Raw genomic sequence first — 21,307 nt, 5'->3', positions numbered from 1 at the left:
GTTTTCTGAGTTTTTTTTTTTTTTTTTTTTTTTTTTTTTTTTTTTGTCTAAAACCCAACATAACACTCAACTGACCAGCTGGTCATCCATCTGGCAACCAGAAGCAACGTCGTTTAACTTCAGTCTGCTTCTTCACCTTTTCCCATGTACAGACGGGGTTGGCGTTTTTCGTCAGCCTTGTTATTGTAATTTTTTTTTTTTTTTTTTTTTTTTTTTTTTTTTGTCTAGAACCCAACATAACACTCAACTGACCAGCTGGTCATCCATCTGGCAACCAGAAGCAACGTCGCTTAACTTCAGTCTTCTTCTTCACCTTTTCCCATGTACAGACGGGGTTGGCGTTTTTCGTCAGCCTCTCAATCAGCCCTAAATAGGATGATTGCTTTGGGCTGACATTTGGTTTGGGCTAGAAATTTTTCGAGTGGATGCCCCTCGCACTCAATCTTTGCTATTTCTTTAGCAAGGGAAATTCAGACTGGTATCCTCTTTGTTTAAAGTCCCATTTTTCGAGTGGATGCCCCTCGCACTCAATCTTTGCTATTTCTTTAGCAAGGGAAATTCAGACTGGTATCCTCTTTGTTTAAAGTCCTAAAGCCAGACTATCGCTTAACTTTACCAAAAAATCCCAACATTGAAATTTGATTCCATTGACCTAGAATGTTGATGATTACCTACCGTTTGGATTCTTCACCACGGTGAAGTTAAACTTGCTGATCACGTTCTCGTCAATGTTGAGTAAGCTTCGTGCAGACTGGATGAGCGCCTGGTTTAAATCTGAGGAAGAAACAAAGGAGTGTAAAGTGAATGAAAAAAAAGTGTAAAGTGTATGAAAAAAAAGTGTAAAGTGTATGAAAAAAAAAGATGTAAAGTGTATGAAAAAAAAGTGTAAAGTGTACGAAAAAAAAGTGTAAAGCGTATGAAAAAAAAGTGTAAAGTGAATGAAAAGTGTTTTCAGGGCTATAACTTAAAAGTTCCCTAAATACTCAAGTTATATCCTTAAAACAACTTATACAAGTTATATCGCTAAGAAAGTTGGTACTGGCCCAATTTTCGGAGAAAACTTCGTGCTTTGTATTTTGCACTTCGAAAAAATCAGGACGTAATATCACGGAAGAAAACTCTTTAAAAAGATTATACATAATGGGTGATGTGACGTCAAAATAATGTGACATGCAGATGTTAAACGAATGAAATGAATTAAACTCATGTAGAACGGATGGGAGATGGACTGGATTGGATAACTTGTAGATGGTAAACCATTTGGACCAATTTTTGGTAGGTGGGTGGATGCATGAAATATGTATGTCCCTCTTGCAAAAATATTTCCATCTCATTAAGGCTGGCCACTATCAGGTAGACCTGACAGGCGCACCTGTTCAGGTGTACCTGTCAGGTCTACCTGATAGTGAATGGTCGGATGTTCATATGCACCTATTAAACTTACCTCTCTGATGATTTTCACCATGAACTCCAGGAGAGGATGATGTTTCTCAAATGTGTACAGTACAGTTGTGATTGAGGTGCTGTGAGGCCCATTGAAGAATTGAGTTTCCAGATTTTTCAAATCTTGCCTGTAGGGTTCCAGAGACTGAAAGAGACCCTCGCAGAAAGCTTTCAAGTACAAGCCTGCATCTGCTTTCATGGAGAGGCCAGTGGGAACTAAAAACAGAGAAAGGGAAGAAGATTTTGGTAAATAAAGTAGCAAAAACAGCAATAAAGGAAAATTTTGATAAATAAAGAGGTCTGTAGCAATGTCCCCAAAATGCTAGCTTCAGGAAGCCCCTGAATAGAAAAATTCCAATTTATTCAAAGACCTTATCTTTCTCCCATGTAGTACAGCTGTATGATCTAACCCTTGGCATAACAAAACTATAACTAGTCAAAAGAGATCACTATCCTGGTTATTAACTCTTTATTTTTTAATAATGAAAAAAAGATAATATTATATTTACCAATATCCACAAGCCTGCATCTGCTTTCATGGAGAGGCCAGTGGGAACTAAAAACAGAGAAAGGGAAGAAGATTTTGGTAAATAAAGTAGCAAAAAACAGGAAGAAGATTTTGGTAAATAAAGTAGCAAGCAATAAAGGAAAATTTTGATAAATAAAGAGGTCTGTAGCAATGTCCCCAAAATGCTAGCTTCAGGAAGCCCCTGAATAGAAAAATTCCAATTTATTCAAAGACCTTATCTTTCTCCCATGTAGTACAGCTGTATGATCTAACCCTTGGCATCACAAAACTATAACTAGTCAAAAGAGATCACTATCCTGGTTATTAACTCTTTATTTTTTCTTAATAATGAAAAAAAGATAATATTATATTTACCAATATCTTGAGATGAGGTGCTGTCTTTATCATACAAATTAATTTCAATGAACTGTTTCACAGTAGTGTAGTCATTGGCAATCACCAGAACTTTTTCCAACAGTTTCAATTCAGATGGATGGAGAATGTCTTCCAATTCAGAAATGTTGGCAATCTAAAATCAAAAAAGAAATTGTTGTAATCACACAAACTTTATATTTTAGAGAGCTGAAAAAATTACCTAATTGCTTTCAGAAGTGCTTGCTCATAAACCTTTTTTTTTTACATAATTGGACCTCTATGGGTCTTCAGTGCTTATTGAATAGGTTACTGGTCTTTAATAATTTGTAGTTGTAATCACACAAACTTTATATTTTAGAGAGCTGAAAAAATTACCTAATTGCTTTCAGAAGTGCTTGCTCATAAACCTTTTTTTTTACATAATTGGACCTCTATGGGTCTTCAGTGCTTATTGAATAGGTTACCGGTCTTTAATAATTTGTATACCTATTAAAGGGTAAACTGGAAGTCCTTCAATACTTACATCTTCTTGCAAACTGTTTGGAAGTCCACTTAAACACAGCAATATTTCATGAAACATGTTGACTGTATTTTTGATTCAGAGGATCAAACAGAAAAATCTGTCATCTACTTCTTCATTTAGAACTAGGTTTCCATTTTAACTCTGTGATACCTTATTTGATGAATATAGCATAACTGAAACAATAATAAATATTGGTAAGTATTTGAAGGGATATGTGACAAAGGTTGTGGTATGATATGAGTTAGGTACCTCTACATTACCCCTTACAAGAAGGCAGAGCTACGTACATTTTTGTGACTGAATAGATGATTTTTGTTGAAATGTCCATCATAATTTGCAAGAAGCCAGCTGTTCTGAGAACAAAAAGTCTGCTAAGAATAAAATCTGAACCAGGTGGGAATCAAACCCTTGCCCTAGCTCCCTAGCACTTACAAAGCAGATGTGGTACAAACCCTCCAAGAAAACTTGGTGGTACTTGTGCAGAAGTCGCGTCCGTGGAATATTGCTACCAAAGGAGCTGGCACAAACGAGCAGTGACCAGTGTTATTATAGGGTTAGGTTAAATGCAAGAAGGAGTTTTCACAATTAGAGCAGAGATTAGTGTTATTAAAGGGTTAGGTTAAATACAAAAAGGAGCTTTTCTTTTCCACGGATGTGACTTCTGCATAATTACCGCTTGTAAATTAAAACACCATACCAATCGGAAATTTTTCTGATAAGAGAGGTGCTTCAAGATGGGCAAGCTAGGATACACACCTACCTTATAGTACAAGGTTGTTCCTTCTTTGAGAACTTTCAGCTGTCGTCAAAACTTTTGAAGGGTCTTCAGCTATAAACTCGGAACACCATCAGTTAGTTGGAAAGGAAATATTTTACGGATTTTACCTCAGTTCAGCAATCAGCAAATTTTCCCGATTTTCCGGTCGTTGTATTTTTATTTTTTGCATTTTTAATTTTTCAAAAGTTCGCGCTCCAAAATTTCAGGCTTCATTTTTCACTAGGTTTCCATTTTAACTCTGTGATACCTTATTTGATGAATATAGCATAACTGAAACAATAATAAATATTGGTAAGTATTTGAAGGCATATGTGACAAAGGTTGTGGTATGATATGAGTTAGGTACCTCTACATTACCCCTTACAAGAAGGCAGATTTTTGTTGAAATGTCCATCATAATTTGCAAGAAGCCAGCTGTTCTGAGAACAAACAGTCTGCTAAGGATAAAATCTGAACCAGGTGGGAATCAAACCCTTGCCCTAGCTCCCTAGCACTTACAAAGCAGATGTGGTACAAACCCTCCAAGAGAACTTGACTAAAATTGAATGTTTGTACAAATACTCCTAGAATATTCTTTGCTCCATTAGCTTGTAAGGTACTTGTGCAGAAGTCACGTCTGTGGAATACTGCTACCAAAGGAACTGGCACAAACAAGCAGTGACCAGTGTTATTATAAGGTTAGGTCAAATGCAAGAAGGAGTTTTCACAATTAGAGCAGTGATTAGTGTTAACATAGGGTTAGGTTAAATGCAAGAAGGAGTTTTTCTTTTCCACGGACGTGACTTCTGGATAATTACCGCTTGTAAATTAAAACACCATACTAATCAGAAAATTTTCTGATAAGAGAGGTGCCTCAAGATGGGTAAGCTAGGATACACAATAATTACCGCTTGTAAATTAAAACACCATACTAATCAGAAAATTTTCTGATAAGAGAGGTGCCTCAAGATGGGTAAGCTAGGATACATACCTACATAAAGTACAAGGTACCAGTTGGTCTATCCAGCCCAAAGTTGATTTACCTGAAGGTCCTAGTTGTTCCTTCTTTGAGAACTTTCAGCTGTCGTCAAAACTTTTGAAGGGTCTTCCAGATATCAGCTATAAACTCGGAACACCATCAGTCAGTTGGAAAGGAAAGATTTTACCTCAGTTCAGCAATCAGCAAATTTTCCCGTTTTTCCGGTCGTTGTATTTTTTGCATTTTTTTAAAAGTTCGCGCTCCAAAATTTCAGGCTTCATTTTTTGAAATCCATCGTTTTCGTCCTCCTTGGTTTCCATGGTTACAAATAAGCCTGTTGTTCCTTCTTTGAGAACTTTCAGCTGTCGTCAAAACTTTTGAAGGGTCTTCCAGATATCAGCTATAAACTCGGAACACCATCAGTTAGTTGGAAAGGAAAGATTTTACCTCAGTTCAGCAATCAGCAAATTTTCCCGATTTTCCGGTCGTTGTATTTTTTGCATTTTTTCAAAAGTTCGCGCTCCAAAATTTCAGGCTTCATTTTTTGAAATCCATCGTTTCCGTCCTCCTTGGTTTCCATGGTTACAAATAAGCCTCGTCCAGAGAAACCAGGATTCCCTGAGGACGTTACATGGGAATATTTTCGATGGTTATGATTTTTTGAGGGAATTTTAAGGAAAACCCTTGAATTTAGTTCACAAATGATTTAAAATATCTCAATAAGGGCCTTAAAATACTTGATTATGAATAAATTCAATGGGAATAGCATTTATTTTGTTTAATTTTTATTAAAAAAATAAAATCAAAAATGGGCATCGTGTGAATCATTCTTGCTAAGAATCATGGGACATGGAAGATGGGAGGGAAATTCGTTTTTATTTGAATTTTGAGTTTTCCGTTTTTTTCAAGTTTTCCCCCCGTTTCCCTTTTGTTTCCGTTGCTATGTATCATTTTTCCTCCTGGAAAAAGTTTTATCAATCAGCTTTAACTTTTTTGGGGTGAATAAAATCCAAAACACAACTTTTATTCACCTAGTATTTGTCCATTTTAAATATACTGCTGAAAACAGCATTTTTCCTCCTGGAAAAAGTTTTATCAATCAGCTTTAACTTTTTTGGGGTGAATAAAATCCAAAACACAACTTTTATTCACCTAGTAATTGTCCATTTTAAATATACTGCTGAAAACAGTCACAGCCAGAACACCCCATTCTTATCAGTGCCCCTATGCCCTTAGAATCTTTTGAATTAAATCACATTTTTAACTTTTTAATTTACTTGATAATTTGATATTTGGTGTTTTTAATACCATCCTTACCCTGGTTGTCCCAAAGGACAAGCAAACAATGAATACCAATGATCTCATAAGTGCTGATCTACTCCCTCGGAATGTGCCCAAACCATCATCTTTTCATGTAAGTTGAAAAGTCATTACCGTTGTTTTGCTACATTAGACTCATGTGGCCTCTTGTAGCATGTACCCATCTGATGAGCAACATAGGACATACCTACTACAGGATGTCCTTGTAAGATGGGTGATAAGCTGATAAGAGACAACACTATCCATTTACCTAAGTGCTGGGTCAACATGGGAAGAACAGATTGTGAGAACAATTATATTATATGAGATCTGTCTCTTGGTATTTTTTATAAGTACTATATTGTTTTGTTTGTATTCCCTTTTTCAGGAAAATGCTCTGAAGCCTGAGGTACCAGAAGTTTCCCTTATGTTTGAGAATGGATATCAGTACAGATGGGAATATTTTCGATGGTTATGATTTTTTGAGGGAATTTTAAGGAAAACCCTTGAATTTAGTTCACAAATGATTTAAAATATCTCATATCTCAATAAGGGCCTTAAAATACTTGATTATGAATAAATTCAATGGGAATAGCATTTATTTTATTTAATTTTTATTAAAAAATAAAATCAAAAATGGGCATCGTGTGAACCATTCTTGCTAAGGATCATGGGACATGGAAATGATGGGAGGGAAATTCGTTTTTATTTGAATTTTGAGTTTTCCGTTTTTTCAAGTTTTCCACTTTTCCCCCCGTTTCCCTTTTGTTTCCGTTGCTATGTATCATTTTTCCTCCTGGAAAAAGTTTTATCAATCAGCTTTAACTTTTTGGGGTGAATAAAATCCAAAACACAACTTTTATTCACCTTGTCATTGTCCATTTTAATTTTAAATATACTGCTGAAAACAGCCACAGCCAGAACACCCCCCCATTCTTATCAGTGCCCCTATGCCCTTAGAATCTTTTGAATTAAATCACATTTTTAACTTTTTAATTTACTTGGTAATTTGATATTTGGTGTTTTTAATACCATCCTTACCCTGGTTGTCCCAAAGGACAAGCACACAATGAATACCAATGATCTTATAAGTGCTGATCTACTCCCTCGGAATGTGCCCAAACCATCATCTTTTCATGTAAGTTAAAAAGTAAAAAGTTGATCATTACCGTTGTTTTGCTACATTAGACTCATGTGGCCTCTTGTAGCATGTACCCATCTGATGAGCAACATAGGACATACCTACTACAGGATGTCCTTGTAAGATGGGTGATAAGCTGATAAGAGACATCACTTTCCATTTACCTAAGTGAACATGGGAATGGTACCTAAGCTGGGTCAACATGGGAAGAACAGATTGTGAGAACAATTATATTATGAGATCTGTCTCTCTTAGTATTTTTTATAAGTACTATATTGTTTTGTTTGTATTCTCTTTTTCAGGAAAATGCTCTGAAGCCTGAGGTACCTGAAGTTTCCCTTATGTTTGAGAATGGATATCAGTACAATAAGACCTTGGAAATTAAAGTTCCCTCTATGCAACCTCTTAAAAAGAGTAATAATCATATTAATCGTAGATGAATAATCCGTACCTTGGTAACACAAAACTTGAGCGTGTCGACAATTTTCTCGAGTCTTATCACATGAAATACTTCTTCAGTAACCAGAGAGTCAAGTTCCAACCTCAACTCATCCTCACGTTCTTCGAAGAAATTCTTTACGCTTTTCAAACCATTCGAATCTGTAACCGAGGGGGAAAAAGTTTGCATAAAAATATGAATATTTTAATTTTATTACAGAAAAGGGGCTCCTTCAGGGGGGTTTTTTTTTTTTTTTTTTTTTTTTTTTTTCATTAGGCGCTTTAGCTATGTAAGGAAGAAAATGGACTTTGCTTTGTAATAGGTATAGGAACATAAATATGGAGTTTTTCGTTATGACCACCTGTTGTGGTTTACTGCAATGATGTTCATTATTGTTTACAAATCCAAAGGGATTAGTTCATAGGCAATTTTTCTTGTTAATTATTCCCACCTGGGATGGATTTTATCCCAAACAGGTTCGTTATCAGAACATCTGGCTTTCTTCTATCCTGTATAAAATCCTGTCTTCCTTCACTCTTCGATTTAGGGGCGATAAGACCTTAGAAATTAAAGTTCCCTCTATGCAACCTCTTAAAAAGAGTAATAATCATATTAATCGTAGATGAATAATCCGTACCTTGGTAACACAAAACTTGAGCGTGTCGACAATTTTCTCGAGTCTTATCACATGAAATACTTCTTCAGTAACCAGAGAGTCAAGTTCCAACCTCAACTCATCCTCACGTTCTTCGAAGAAATTCTTTACGCTTTTCAAACCATTCGAATCTGTAACCGAGGGGGAAAAAAGTTTGCATAAAAATATGAATATTTTAATTTTATTACAGAAAAGGGGCTCCTTCGTGAATTCTTTTTCTTCGCCTTTTCTCGTGTACAGACGGGGTCGGCGTTTTTCGTCAGCTTTCAATCAGCCCTAACTAGGGTGATTGCTTTGGACTGACATTTGGTTTTGGCTACAAATTTTACGAGTGGGTGCCCTTCGCATTCAACCGTTGCTATTTCTTTAGCAAGGGAAATGCAGGCTGGTATAGTCCCTGTTAAAGTTCCCCAGCCAGACTAAGCTGGTCTATTTGGCTACAAATTTTACGAGTGGGTGCCCTTCGCATTCAACCGTTGCTATTTCTTTAGCAAGGGAAATGCAGGCTGGTATACTCCCTGTTAAAGTTCCCCAGCCAGACTAATGCTGGTCTTCTCCCTGTTTAACGTCCCCCAGCCAGACAGCTATTTGCCACAGTAAAACGATGGATATACTCTTGTACCTGTATCACATGACAGCATTAGGATGGTTTCTCCAATGAACAGAATTTGATTGGCCAGTCTCACGTGAATATAACAAGGTAACATATCGATCTTGATTTCATACTCTTTCACATAGGATTTGTCTTGGCTTGCGAATCCCTGAAATGAATGGAATTTAAACAAGTTATAGCTATTGAAAATAAAGTGCTTTCTAGACATGTGGTAACATTGATTTGAAATTTTCTGTGCCTCTGATTTTGAATTTTCTGATGAATCACATACCCAAGATTACGACGACCGGTCGCTACTCAATTGTCCTCACGAGGCTTAGTTCACAAAGCCGGAAAAAAAATCGACTCGGATATCGAACCTGGGAAGGATTTTATCCTAAAACAAATAAGGTCCCTCGCGGAACGGCTGACTTTCTCCTATTCTGTCTTCCTTCTCTCTTCGCTTTTAGGACGATAAGACCTTAGCAGTTACGGTTCCCTCTTTTTTTTTTTTTTTACAATTTTAATAAAGGTAAATGATGCAACCTCCGTGGCTGCGTGGGTATCACACTAGGCTTGCACGCAGGAGGTCCGGGTTCGATTTCCGGCGGAATTGTAAATGTTACAACAGAACACCCAAATAAGCACCATTCCATAGGATAAGGAAAGTCGTGTGATGTTCACACCAGATTTTTTTTTTTTCATTTTTTTTTTTTCGAATTGTTCGTTGAGTTTAAAAATTTCAGCCAATCAGATTGCTCAATCCAAGAGTTAAACTTAAACTGGGTTTCAACTCTGACTGTGGTCCCGGCCATAAATCACTTAAGTTCCAAAGCCATGGTACCACCTAAAAGATGATTTCTACAAACAAGCAACATCCGTGGCCGAGTGGGTATCACACTAGGCTTGCACGCAGGAGGTCCGGGTTCGATTCCCGGCGGAGCCGAGGTGGTTTTTTCGGCTCTTTGCTTGGAGTTCGGGGTGCACTCAACCTCGTGAGGGGACAATTGAGTAGCCTTTAATCGAGTAGCGACCAGTGGCGGCATTACAAGTCGAAGAGACGAGCGATAATAAATATATGGTGATTGAGTAAAAGTAAATGAAAGACTTGTAATACTGTGATACCCACAAAGTTGTGAGAAAGCTCTCTACTTTAACACAAAGATACCATGATTTGATTTGATGTTGATTTCTACAAACAAATTTCTGTACATAGTGCTTGGAGTTCGGGGTGCACTCAGCCTCGTGAGGACAATTGAGTAGCTACTTTAATCGAGTAGAGACCAGTGGCGGCATTACCAGAGTATAAAGAAAAAAATATATATAATGTCATAAATGGTAAAGGAGGCTCTTAGTAATGCTGTGATATTCACAAAAATTGTGAAGAAGCTCTCAACTTCACCACAAAGAAATATGATAAAAGTAAATGATGTATTTTGCTTTCTAACCAGAGACATGGCAGTCATAACTGTAGAGTTGAGCATGGTAGCTATTGTGTTATCATGAGGATTATCTCCAGTCGTCACCGTGGCTATCTTCACACTACGGATGAAAAATTCCTCATGAGGATCCAAGAGAGTGCCGTTGAAAAACCAGGACTTGAGCTGCTTGATCAGAATCTTGTGACAGAGAAGTGAAATCCTGAGAGAATAAAAGAGATTTAATTATTGAAATTTTCCTCATGAGGATCCAAGAGAGTGCCGTTGAAAAACCAGGACTTGAGCTGCTTGATCAGAATCTTGTGACAGAGAAGTGAAATCCTGTGAGAATAAAAGAGATTTAATTATTGAAATGCTCTCCTTTTTTGCCTTTTCCCGTGTTTAGACGGGGTCGGCGTTTTTCGTCAGCCTCTTAATCAGCCCTGGCTAGGGTGATTACTTTGTTTGGGCTACAAAAATTTTACAAGTGGATGCCCTTGGCACTCAACTTTTGCTATTTCTTGAACAAGGGAAATTTCAGGGAAATGCTCTCCTTTTTTGCCTTTTCCCGTGTTTAGACGGGGTCGGCGTTTTTCGTCAGCCTCTTAATCAGCCCTGGCTAGGGTGATTGCTTTGTTTGGGCTACAAAAATTTTACAAGTGGATGCCCTTTGCACTCAACTTTTGCTATTTCTTGAACAAGGGAAATTTCAGGCTGATATCCTCCCTGCGTGTAGCTCCCGTGAAACACGAATAAGCTTGATAACACTTCTTTAAGGGAGAATGGCCTAGTGGCCATGTTCCTTGACATTTGACAACAACACTTCTAAAGGAAAATTATCTTTAAACGCCACTTTTTCTTTTCTCTATTTTCGAACATCAAACCGCAAGTCACATTACCTCCGAGTGGCTGTCTTCACGTCGCCAAATCCAAACAATGTATGCTCGTACATGTGTGAGAGTATTTGACAACCACGAATTCGTTTCTCTATCACCTACAACAAAATAATTCAAGATAAAAATGTACACAACAACAACTGATATGCTCCCTGCGTGTAGCTCCCGTGAAACACGAATAAGCTTGATAACACTTCTTTAAGGGAGAATGGCCTAGTGGCCATGTTCCTTGACATTTGACAACAACACTTCTAAAGGAAAATTATCTTTAATCGCCACTTTTTCTCTTCTCTACTTTCGAACATCAAACCGCAAGTCACATTACCTCCGAGTGGCTGTCTTCACGTCGCCAAATCCAAACAATGTATGCTCGTACATGTGTGAGAGTATTTGACAACCACGAATTCGTTTCTCTATCACCTACAACAAAATAATTCAAGATAAAAATGTACACAACAACAAGTGTTAACAAACCTTCCCTCTTGCAAAAATATTTCCATCTCATTAAGGCTGGCCACTATCAGGTAGACCTGACAGGCGCACCTGTTCAGGTGTACCTGTCAGATCTACCTGTGCCCTAAATCACCAAAGTATGGAAAAGTATTTACAATTCCATATTTTGACATGATTCGTTCAAATTCAAAATTCTGCTTTTCCATTGGCTATTACACTTGTAAGATACTTTTCCATACTTTGGTGATTTAGGGCACTGATAGTGAATGGCAACCAACTATGAACCACAGCAAGTAGGAGTTAGAAATATTCACAAGCTTCCATATGAACAAGATGACTTACCAAACCATAGAATGGATATTTTGAATTACATTCAGGGACAACAGACAACCTCTACTGGAGAAAGCAACCAGAAGCTCCATGAAAATGGTATCTGAAGCCTTGAGGGAAAGAGGTAGTAGCAGTCCTGGCAATTCTGACCCTGTTGAATACAGTGTTCAAGAATTATCACAGAAAACTACCAAACAATTCATGACTCCCAATAAACAGAAATCCAAGCCATCAACCCCAAACAAGATACTACCAAACAATTCATGACTCCCAATAAACAGAAATCCAAGCCATCAACCCCAAACAAGATAAATAAATCTGATAGAGTTAACCATGTAAAAAGTTCCTCAGATGAGTTAGATAATGATAGACAAAACAGTCAGGAAAATAGACACATCAATACTGAAAGTCATTTGATTGAACCTGTTGAATCATACAGTGTTTGGAAATATAAAAATCAGCATATGTTTGTCAGAGACACTGAACAGGTGACTAGGAAAGAGAATGACAACTATTCCAGCCCCACTCAGTATAATAGACATGAGGATGAAGAGTACAGAGAGGTTAGATCTCATAAACTTCCTTACAAAACCAACTATGAACCACAGCAAGTAGGAGTTAGAAATATTCACAAGCTTCCATATGAACAAGATGACTTACCAAACCATAGAATGGATCATTTGAATTACATTCAGGGACGTCAAAGTCCCAATGTTGATTATGTTCAGAACAGACATGATCAGGTCAGACTGGAAGATGAATATCTTGTAAATAAGAAGCCTGTAAGTAAATCCAACTGGAGAAATGTTTCACCAATGACTCAAGATAACTTGGAGCCTCCCCTAACTAGATATAATGAAGCAATGGCATATCAATTTAAAAGATCAGATGGACATAATAGTGTGAGTGAGCTGTGCAGAATAGTGGAGTTTCAAACCAAACATATAGAATTTTTAAATGAACAAATCTACAATCTAACAATGCAGAACAAAGCTTTGAGTAATCTTACAAAACATTTGAAAACACTGGAAGACAACAGAACAGAAGAGATGGAGTTTATGAAGACAAACTTTGAAAAAATACAGCAAAGTATTCTCAATATGAACAAAGAAAATGCACCTCCAACCAATATCAAGAGTGCTTCTAATCAAAAAACAGAGTCAAAGGAAAAAGTAGATGATCATTTGGATAAAATAGAAAAGAGGTTGATGGACTCAAGAGTGCTTCTAATCAAAAAACAGAGTCCAAGGAAAAGGAAAAAGTAGATGATCATTTGGATAAAATAGAAAAGAGGTTGATGGACCTGATCAATAACAAATTGAACAACATGGTTGCCACTGAACCAAAGTGTGATGACCACTGTCATGAAACTAATGAAAACCATGATGAGGAAGAGTCCAGCCAAGAGTGCTTCTAATCAAAAAACAGAGTCCAAGGAAAAGGAAAAAGTAGATGATCATTTGGATAAAATAGAAAAGAGGTTGATGGACTTGATCAATAACAAATTAAACACCATGGTTACCACTGAACCAAAGTGTGATGACCACTGTCATGAAACTAATGAAAACCAAGATGATGAGGAAGAATCCAGTAGTAGTGAAGACATAGTCCCTGTCAATACAAAACAAACAGGTAAACAATGTATGTGTGCCTGTGATAGTACTAAACAATCTACCAAATGCAGACCCAGAGAAAGTGCAAGCAAAGTAAATCAGAAAAGTCCAGCACTAAAGAACGATCACAGAGTACAAAATAGACAGCTTGAATACCAGACAGATTTGTTGAAACACAATGGGAAGGTTTCGAAAGATTGGGAGTCTCCACCTTGCCAAAGTAAACAGGTAATGAGCTCGAAAAAGTCCATGAAGAAAATTCAAAGGAAGCCAGAGCAAGTTGAACAGATGGCAATTAATCCTCCAGCAATTGTGAAATCTGGGCCTAGTCAACCCATACTCTACTATCAGCAACCAGTCTATCAACCAGACAAGTTTGTCCAGAACAATAGAAGACTGAGTAATGGTGGAAAGCAGAAAGACTCACTCGGTATTCTGAAGGAAGAGCTATGGAGTACTGTGGTCAAATCTTCAGACCATCAGGATGCATGGACCTTAGGTAAGACGCTCTCTCAATTGAATGGCTAAGAGGCAGAGTGGACCAAGTCCAAAAAAAGCGTTTTGAGATAAATTGAGTTAAAGTTTAGGACTAGTCAAAGTTTAAATAGAGATAGATATTTTGTTTTTGCTCTCATTTCAATACAACACTAAAATGAAGTTCCCAACCAATATAAAAAGTAGATCTTTTCGCGCTCTTTCCAACGATATTGATAACTCAGAAAGTCGATTTTTGGACCTAGTCCACCCTGCCTTTTACCCATTCATTAAATGGTATTTTAAGGCTAAAAAAATTGGGCAATCACATTGATCTCAGGTGCCATAAGCTTTGTACAAAACAATACAATGTATTATTTTCAGACCCGAAAGCACTCTCATGAACGAAGAACACTCCTTGACGTTGAACGCACGAGAGTTGCCGGTTATCAACGAGCACATTCCTTCTCCTGAAGCGTCTGTACACATAGACATGGGAGAGTACCAGAGCAGCTCCAGTGAGACTGATGATAGTGAGAATGAAGACGTCGAAAACCGGTAATTGTCACTCTTCAAATGGAGTTTTGATAGAGGGAACTGTATAAGTAGAGCCATCGGTTTTAATAAACGCCCTTGGTCACTGTGATCTGGTTAGATCTTTTGTGACATAGAGGGAACTGTAAGAACGGAGGTTTTTATCGTCCCGAAATCGAAGAGAAAAGCGGGACAAGTCACAAAATCAAAAAAGGGAGGACAGGACGCGACGTGTGTTCTAAATCTGATTAGGACTACCGATGCCGTAAGGCGAAACCGGTCCTTAACAAAACCAAGTAAGTACGTAAGCGAAAACGATAAAGTTGCCATTTCTTCCTTAATGGTAATTTTAACAGAACGATTTTTCCCTTGATTTTCGTTTCAGAGAGGTATCCGAGGAATCTAATGATCAGGAAGATGATGGAGCTCCCTGGCCCACGTTCTACAATAATGTTGTTGTGAGTATAAAATCAAAGTAAATAATAAGTAGATACAAAAAAGTAAAAAGTAGACTCAGAAAATTAGTCCTCGAATAAAAACTTAAAACAGGGAGGGGGAAATGTATAAAAGAAAGTCCTGAGAAACGCGAGCTCAGAAAATTAGTCCTCGAATAAAAACTTAAAACAGGGAGGGGGAAATGTATAAAAGAAAGTCCTGAGAAACGCGAGCTTTTTTTTTTTCAAAACTTTGGTCGTAAATAACGGCTGAACCCTACATTTCTCAAGCCTTGAGGTTTGGTAGAGGGAACTGTAACTGCCAATCTCTTATCGTCCCGAAGGCGAAGAGAGAAGGAATACAGGATAGGAGGAAGCCAGCCATTCCGAGAACGAACCTTATCCGTTCAGGATAAATTCCGCCCGACTACTCCACTGAGTGCTTCACTTGTTGGTATGAGTTTATAGGGTAAATCTTACTATTCTTTTCCCCTAGGGCAAAGTGCACAAGCTTCTCCAAGGTAATCAGCAGGGTAATGAAGAGCAAGCATGTGATATGCCGGACGATCAATATCGCACCGTACAAGTGCGTATGGCCACCATTGATCAGTTCAAGAAAATGGGCATCAGCTTCGTCGACGATTCTCCTAATAGTAAAAGGTACGGTGAAACAATGATAGCGCTCTATTATACTTCTTCCTTAGAACAATAGTAAAGAGTACCTTTACAGCTTTACACCAGCAGTAAATTACTACTCTCAACCGTACAAGTGCGTATGGCCACCATTGATCAGTTCAAGAAAATGGGCATCAGCTTCGTCGACGATTCTCCTAATAGTAAAAGGTACGAACTAATAATAGAGCTCACTGTGTGAGAATTCTGCCATAAAGCCTTGGAAAAAAATTACTAGTAATTCAATGAACTACAGACCTCACTCCGAAAAAGGGCTTTGTAGCAAATACTTTGCAAGTTTACTGTTGCTGAAATTATTCCGCGTATTTTAAAATAGGCTATTTCGGGGCTAGAAAAAAATCAAAATTTCCGTACGTCACGAAAATGTGTACTTTTTATGACGCTGCTGGGAATTGAACCGCAATTCCCACAGTTGTGAATACACTGCACTAATGGAACTCCTTAAATATTAATAACCTAATTGAAAATTTGTCCTCAGAGTGACTTTCAACAAGACTAAAACCAAGCTCAATCCTCAATACGATCCGTATACCGGTGGTAAGTTGAAACCAAAACAGAGTAGGAAACACCAGTGACATGGTGGGTAACCAATCAGGTGGTGGGACAATGTGGTGATGGATGTAATGGGAAAGGTAAAATAACTTCTTTGAAAGTGCTCACTGTAGTTTATTTGTTTGTTTTTCACTTTTTTTTTTTTAGGCACTCTGATGTTTATTGTTGTCCAATGTCCATCATGTAATTTTGTCATGTAAAACGGCTATCCCATTGAACAATTTTAGAGCTATTTTTGTTTGTTCTTTTACAATGTATTTATATTGACCCTTGTACTATGTAAACTACGAGTATACTACCGTTTATGATCAACTTACTATGCTCCAAATAAATAAAAATTGAGGGGGTTATATTGACCCTTGTACTATGTAAACTACGAGTATACTACCGTTTATGATCAACTTACTATGCTCCAAATAAATAAAAATTGAGGGGAAAAATATTTGAGATTGACATCTCGTCTTAGTGGTGATGGATGTAATGGGAAAGGTAAAATAACTTCTTTGAAAGTGCTCACTGTAGTTTATTTGTTTGTTTTTCACTTTTTTTTTTTTTAGGCACTCTGATGTTTATTGTACATTGAAACTGCCAATTTGGAAGCGTAGTCGCACCTAGTCACCTGAGAAATCAAACCTAAGAGAATCATAGAGTTTTTCAGGCGTTTTTGGTTTTTCAGGCGACTACGCTTTCCATGTGCGACGGGTCTAAAGGTAAAAACTAGAAACACACTATTATGGAGCTACTCGAAATTTAAAATACTGGGGGGAGTACTAAGAGCACCATGTATGAGAGATTGAAAAACTAAAAAGTTGAAGGACTAAGATGGGGAAAAAATTAAGAAAATGATGAAAAAATAAAGAGTTGAAGGACTAAGATAAGGAAAATTTTAAGAAAATGATGAATATTTGAGTGTTTTTGCTAGCTATTGTTTGCCCTTTTTGTCTAATTAAATGGTATAATAGGTAGGATAATAGATTTATGTACTTAATTACTAGTAACTAAAATTCTGACCCAAGAGATCAATGTACAAACTACTGACATTATTTTTCTTACTGAGGCGATTGTCATTTAGCAAAAGCCCTGAAAGTTTGCTAAGATGAAATCTAAACTAATATGTATATTTGATTGCTTCTTAAAATTTCGGTTTTTCAATACTACCAACATTAAAATAATTTAAGAAAAGAATTGAAGAGACTGTGAAGAAAGAATTAAAGAGAATTTATAGTGCATCTGCGAATTAAAAAAATTAGCTAATTATAAACTTTCCAAATACTTTGGTAATGTATACATCAAGGTCAATGATAAAATATCTACCTTCAGATTTGTTTTGGTCTTGTATGATTTAGATTGCATCATTGTTAACCTAATAACTACATACAGTAGTCTATGTTTTGGTTCTAGTATACCTTTATCAGCTTTAAATGGAATGAAAAATCCATTAGATATTGAACTCAGAAACTGTGAAGAAAGAATTAAAGAGAATTTATAGTGCATCTGCGAATTAAAAAAATTAGCTAATTATAAACTTTCCAAATACTTTGGTAACGTATACATCAAGGTCAATGATAAAATATCTACCTTCAGATTTTTTTTATTTATATTTATTAGAGTGTGCCAACATTGGATAATAATGTTATATACACTACCTTCAGATTTGTTTTGTTTTGGTCTTGTATGATTTAGATTGCATCATTGTTAACCTAATAACTACATACAGTAATCTATGTTTTGGTTCTAGTATACCTTTATCAGCTTTAAATGGAATGAAAAATCCATTAGATACCTATTGAACTTAGATTATTTGCACAGTACCTTTCTGCAATAAAACAGTTAGTACATTACCTACTACAATTTTTCAATCATGTTGGTTTACTATCTTCAAAGTGTTCAATAAGACTGTTGAAATTATTAGCTCTAACTATCACATACCAAATGACATTACCTACTACAATTTTTCAATCATGTTGGTTTACTATCTTCAAAGTGTTCAATAAGACTGTTGAAATTATTAGCTCTAACTATCCAGAGATAAGCTCTAACTACAAGCTATTTTGGTTTTAGTACCTAGTTCTGTTGTTTCTTATTCGTGCACTTTTCTTTTATTTGATGTTGAAGTTTAACTCTTTTTTTTTTCTACCACCGTAAAATATGAACCAAACATGATTTACTAAACACTAACTCACGGACACGAAAAGTAAGTAGTTGTGCACGTTTCCCCTCATTTTATTATTATTTGTTCTTTTGCTTGTCTTCACATTTCCTGTAGGTATAAGTATAAGGGGTCTAAGGAGTTAGGATCTGATTCATTAACTGAGTATTTTACTGAAAAGAGTAGTTCTTTTTTTATATAACTCATGTTGTAATCACACAAACTTTATATTTTAGAGAGCTGAAAAAATTACCTAATTGCTTTCAGAAGTGCTTGCTCATAAACCTTTTTTTTACATAATTGGACCTCTATGGGTCTTCAGTACTTATTGAATAGGTTACTGGTCTTTAATAATTTGTATACCTAATTAAATCTGATAGAGTTAACCATGTGAAAAGTTCCTCAGATGAGTTAGATAATGATAGACAAAACAGTCAGGAAAATAGACATATCAATACTGAAAGTCATTTGATTGAACCTGTTGAATCATACAGTGTTTGGAAATATAAAAATCAGCATATGTTTGTCAGAGACACTGAACAGGTGACTAGGAAAGAGAATGACAACTATTCCAGCCCCACTCAGTATAATAGACATGAGGATGAAGAGTACAGAGAGGTTAGATCTCATAAACTTCCTTACAAAACCAACTATGAACCACAGCAAGTAGGAGTTAGAAATATTCACAAGCTTCCATATGAACAAGATGACTTACCAAACCATAGAATGGATCATTTGAATTACATTCAGGGACGTCAAAGTCCCAATGTTGATTATGTTCAGAACAGACATGATCAGGTCAGACTGGAAGATGAATATCTTGTAAATAAGAAGCCTGTAAGTAAATCCAACTGGAGAAATGTTTCACCAATGACTCAAGATAACTTGGAGCCTCCCCTAACTAGATATAATGAAGCAATGGCATATCAATTTAAAAGATCAGATGGACATAATAGTGTGAGTGAGCTGTGCAGAATAGTGGAGTTTCAAACCAAACATATAGAATTTTTAAATGAACAAATCTACAATCTAACAATGCAGAACAAAGCTTTGAGTAATCTTACAAAACATTTGAAAACACTGGAAGACAACAGAACAGAAGAGATGGAGTTTATGAAGACAAACTTTGAAAAAATACAGCAAAGTATTCTCAATATGAACAAAGAAAATGCACCTCCAACCAATATCAAGAGTGCTTCTAATCAAAAAACAGAGTCAAAGGAAAAAGTAGATGATCATTTGGATAAAATAGAAAAGAGGTTGATGGACTTGATCAATAACAAATTGAACAACATGGTTGCCACTGAACCAAAGTGTGATGACCACTGTCATGAAACTAATGAAAACCATGATGAGGAAGAGTCCAGCAGTAGTGAAGACATAGTCCCTGTCAATACAAAACAAACAGGTAAACAATGTATGTGTGCCTGTGATAGTACTAAACAATCTACCAAATGCAGACCCAGAGAAAGTGCAAGCAAAGTAAATCAGAAAAGTCCAGCACTAAAGAACGATCACAGAGTACAAACTAGACCCCTTGAGTACCAGACAGATTTGTTGAAACACAATGGAAAGGTTCCAAAAGATTGGGAGTCTCCACCTTGCCAAAGTAAACAGGTAATGAGCTCGAAAAAGTCCATGAAGAAAATTCAAAGGAAGCCAGAGCAAGAGCAGATGCCAATGAATCCTCCAGCAATTGTGAAACCTGGGCCTAGTCAACCCATACTGTACTATCAGCAACCAGTGTATCAGCCAGAGAAGTTTGCCCAGAACAATAGAAGACTTAGTAATGGCGGAAAGCAGAAGAGAGACAAGAACAAGAGTAGTCCAGATGATCAAAAGCAGAGTGCACGGTTGAAAAAAATGTTGAAGCCCAAGTCACAACACTATACAAAGAATGGAGCTCACTACAGGTAGGTTTATTATTATGTATAACTAAACATTTGTGGCTAATGTGTTAACTTCAGAGCCTGGTTCAAAGAGGAAGGCAGGGGTTGAATGCCACCCAAGGCATGGAATTGTATCGACCTTTGTTCGAAAATTTGGGCACAATAATGGAGCTCTAAAGGGGTTCGGTAGTAGAGAAGGCCTTCGACATTGACCTTGTCTGGTGATTATCACTCAAGCGTCTATTAGAATGGCTAAGAGGCAGAGTGGACCAAGTCCAAAAAAAGCGTTTTGAGATAAATTGAGTTAAAGTTTAGGACTAGTCAAAGTTTAAATAGAGATAGATATTTTGTTTTTGCTCTCATTTCAATACAACACTAAAATGAAGTTCCCAACCAATATAAAAAGTAGATCTTTTCGCGCTCTTTCCAACGATATTGATAACTCAGAAAGTCGATTTTTGGACCTAGTCCACCCTGCCTTTTACCCATTCATTAAATGGTATTTTAAGGCTCAAATCAATGTATTCCTTTTTTTATCCCCCTTTTCAGAACAATTTCATCCCGGTCACAGTGAAATAAACCAAGATGATTAAACGAAACGCCAGTTTTCCAAACTCCCCTGACCATAAATCACCACAGTAGGAGATGTGTAACTTGAAATGAACCAAGTTATTTAACCAACACAGTCCAAGTAGTTCGTTCACACAGCAGTCGATTGAAATGGAATTCAAGATTCAAGATGACCACGAATTGTGTCCTAAGAAATGAACCTTCAAGTTTGAGAGGCATATGTGACCTCTGACTCCACCCGGAGGTGCTGGGTTCGAATTCCGGCTGGAGCGGAAATTTTGGACCGAATTTTTCTGTTCTGGAGAGCCATAGTCGTCTGAGAACGTGCCCTAAGATACCCAATAGGAAAACGTCTACAGAAAACAAATCTGGGAGGAATCTATTACCCTTTGAGAGGCATATGTGACCTCTGACTCCACCCGGAGGTGCTGGGTTCGAATTCCGGCTGGAGCGGAAATTTTGGACCGAATTTTTCTTTTCTGGAGAGCCATAGTCGTCTGAGAACGTACCCTAAGATACCCAATTGGAAAACGTCTACAGAAAACAAATCTGGGAGGAATCTATTACCCTCGTTCGTTTGTTAAAACACGT

General features: G+C 36.9%; 4 protein-coding genes and 1 long non-coding RNA gene across 5 annotated transcripts in view; 2 read left to right on the top strand and 3 right to left on the bottom strand.

Annotated features, from left to right (window-relative positions):
• LOC103508420 (gamma-tubulin complex component 4-like) overlaps nucleotides 1-3,749 on the bottom strand; it is a 6,409-nt gene extending 2,660 nt beyond the window's left edge. Inside the window, exons 1-5 of the mRNA XM_026822793.1 lie at nucleotides 3,610-3,749; nucleotides 2,850-3,022; nucleotides 2,327-2,480; nucleotides 1,445-1,659; nucleotides 692-763 (exon numbers count right to left, since the gene is read on the bottom strand). Of these exons, the coding sequence (XP_026678594.1) occupies nucleotides 692-763; nucleotides 1,445-1,659; nucleotides 2,327-2,480; nucleotides 2,850-2,906 (498 nt within the window). The 5' untranslated portion in view covers nucleotides 2,907-3,022; nucleotides 3,610-3,749. The remainder of the gene's footprint in view (nucleotides 1-691; nucleotides 764-1,444; nucleotides 1,660-2,326; nucleotides 2,481-2,849; nucleotides 3,023-3,609) is intronic.
• Nucleotides 3,750-7,610: 3,861 nt separating this feature from the next.
• Nucleotides 7,611-11,119, bottom strand: LOC103508409 (gamma-tubulin complex component 4-like). The gene is made up of 6 exons (XM_017443667.2): nucleotides 11,029-11,119; nucleotides 10,398-10,471; nucleotides 10,160-10,278; nucleotides 8,742-8,880; nucleotides 8,102-8,250; nucleotides 7,611-7,625 (listed from the first exon to the last, which is right to left on the bottom strand). The coding sequence occupies exons 1-6, from the start codon at nucleotides 11,079-11,081 to the stop codon at nucleotides 7,611-7,613; spliced, it is 549 nt and encodes a 182-aa protein (XP_017299156.2). The 5' UTR covers nucleotides 11,082-11,119.
• A 625-nt stretch (nucleotides 11,120-11,744) lies between these two features.
• Nucleotides 11,745-13,073, top strand: LOC108252269. The gene is made up of 2 exons (XM_026822762.1): nucleotides 11,745-11,907; nucleotides 12,028-13,073. The coding sequence occupies exons 1-2, from the start codon at nucleotides 11,745-11,747 to the stop codon at nucleotides 13,071-13,073; spliced, it is 1,209 nt and encodes a 402-aa protein (XP_026678563.1).
• A 1,209-nt stretch (nucleotides 13,074-14,282) lies between these two features.
• The window catches only part of LOC103508149, a 7,730-nt gene continuing 705 nt past the window's right edge, over nucleotides 14,283-21,307 (top strand). Inside the window, exons 1-4 of the mRNA XM_008472687.3 lie at nucleotides 14,283-14,453; nucleotides 14,815-14,887; nucleotides 15,360-15,523; nucleotides 16,035-16,093. Coding sequence (XP_008470909.1) covers nucleotides 14,296-14,453; nucleotides 14,815-14,887; nucleotides 15,360-15,523; nucleotides 16,035-16,093 — 454 coding nt within the window. The 5' untranslated portion in view covers nucleotides 14,283-14,295. The remainder of the gene's footprint in view (nucleotides 14,454-14,814; nucleotides 14,888-15,359; nucleotides 15,524-16,034; nucleotides 16,094-21,307) is intronic.
• LOC113467070 lies at nucleotides 17,597-18,141 on the bottom strand. Its single transcript, XR_003391274.1, has 2 exons — nucleotides 18,051-18,141; nucleotides 17,597-17,950 (listed from the first exon to the last, which is right to left on the bottom strand). It is a non-coding gene; the product is annotated as an uncharacterized LOC113467070 (long non-coding RNA).

This window comes from Diaphorina citri, unplaced genomic scaffold (genome assembly GCF_000475195.1).
Source record: "Diaphorina citri unplaced genomic scaffold, Diaci psyllid genome assembly version 1.1 scaffold19, whole genome shotgun sequence".
Classification (NCBI taxonomy): Eukaryota; Metazoa; Arthropoda; class Insecta; order Hemiptera; family Psyllidae; genus Diaphorina; species Diaphorina citri.
This window is presented reverse-complemented; position numbering and strand designations above follow the sequence as displayed.

Bases quoted from the DNA above. Each gene is read 5' to 3' on its own strand.
- LOC103508409 (XM_017443667.2), bottom strand. From the start codon at position 11,081: ATGTACGAGCATACATTGTTTGGATTTGGCGACGTGAAGACAGCCACT. The intron at 10,279-10,397 runs CTCATGAGGAAA...CTCTCTTGGATC, and splicing joins CAACGGCACTCTCTTGGATC to CTCATGAGGAATTTTTCATC. The intron at 8,251-8,741 runs GTACAAGAGTAT...CCTCGGTTACAG, and splicing joins AATGCTGTCATGTGATACAG to ATTCGAATGGTTTGAAAAGC.
- LOC108252269 (XM_026822762.1), top strand. From the start codon at position 11,745: ATGGCAACCAACTATGAACCACAGCAAGTAGGAGTTAGAAATATTCAC. The intron at 11,908-12,027 runs GTATCTGAAGCC...CCCAATAAACAG, and splicing joins CCAGAAGCTCCATGAAAATG to AAATCCAAGCCATCAACCCC.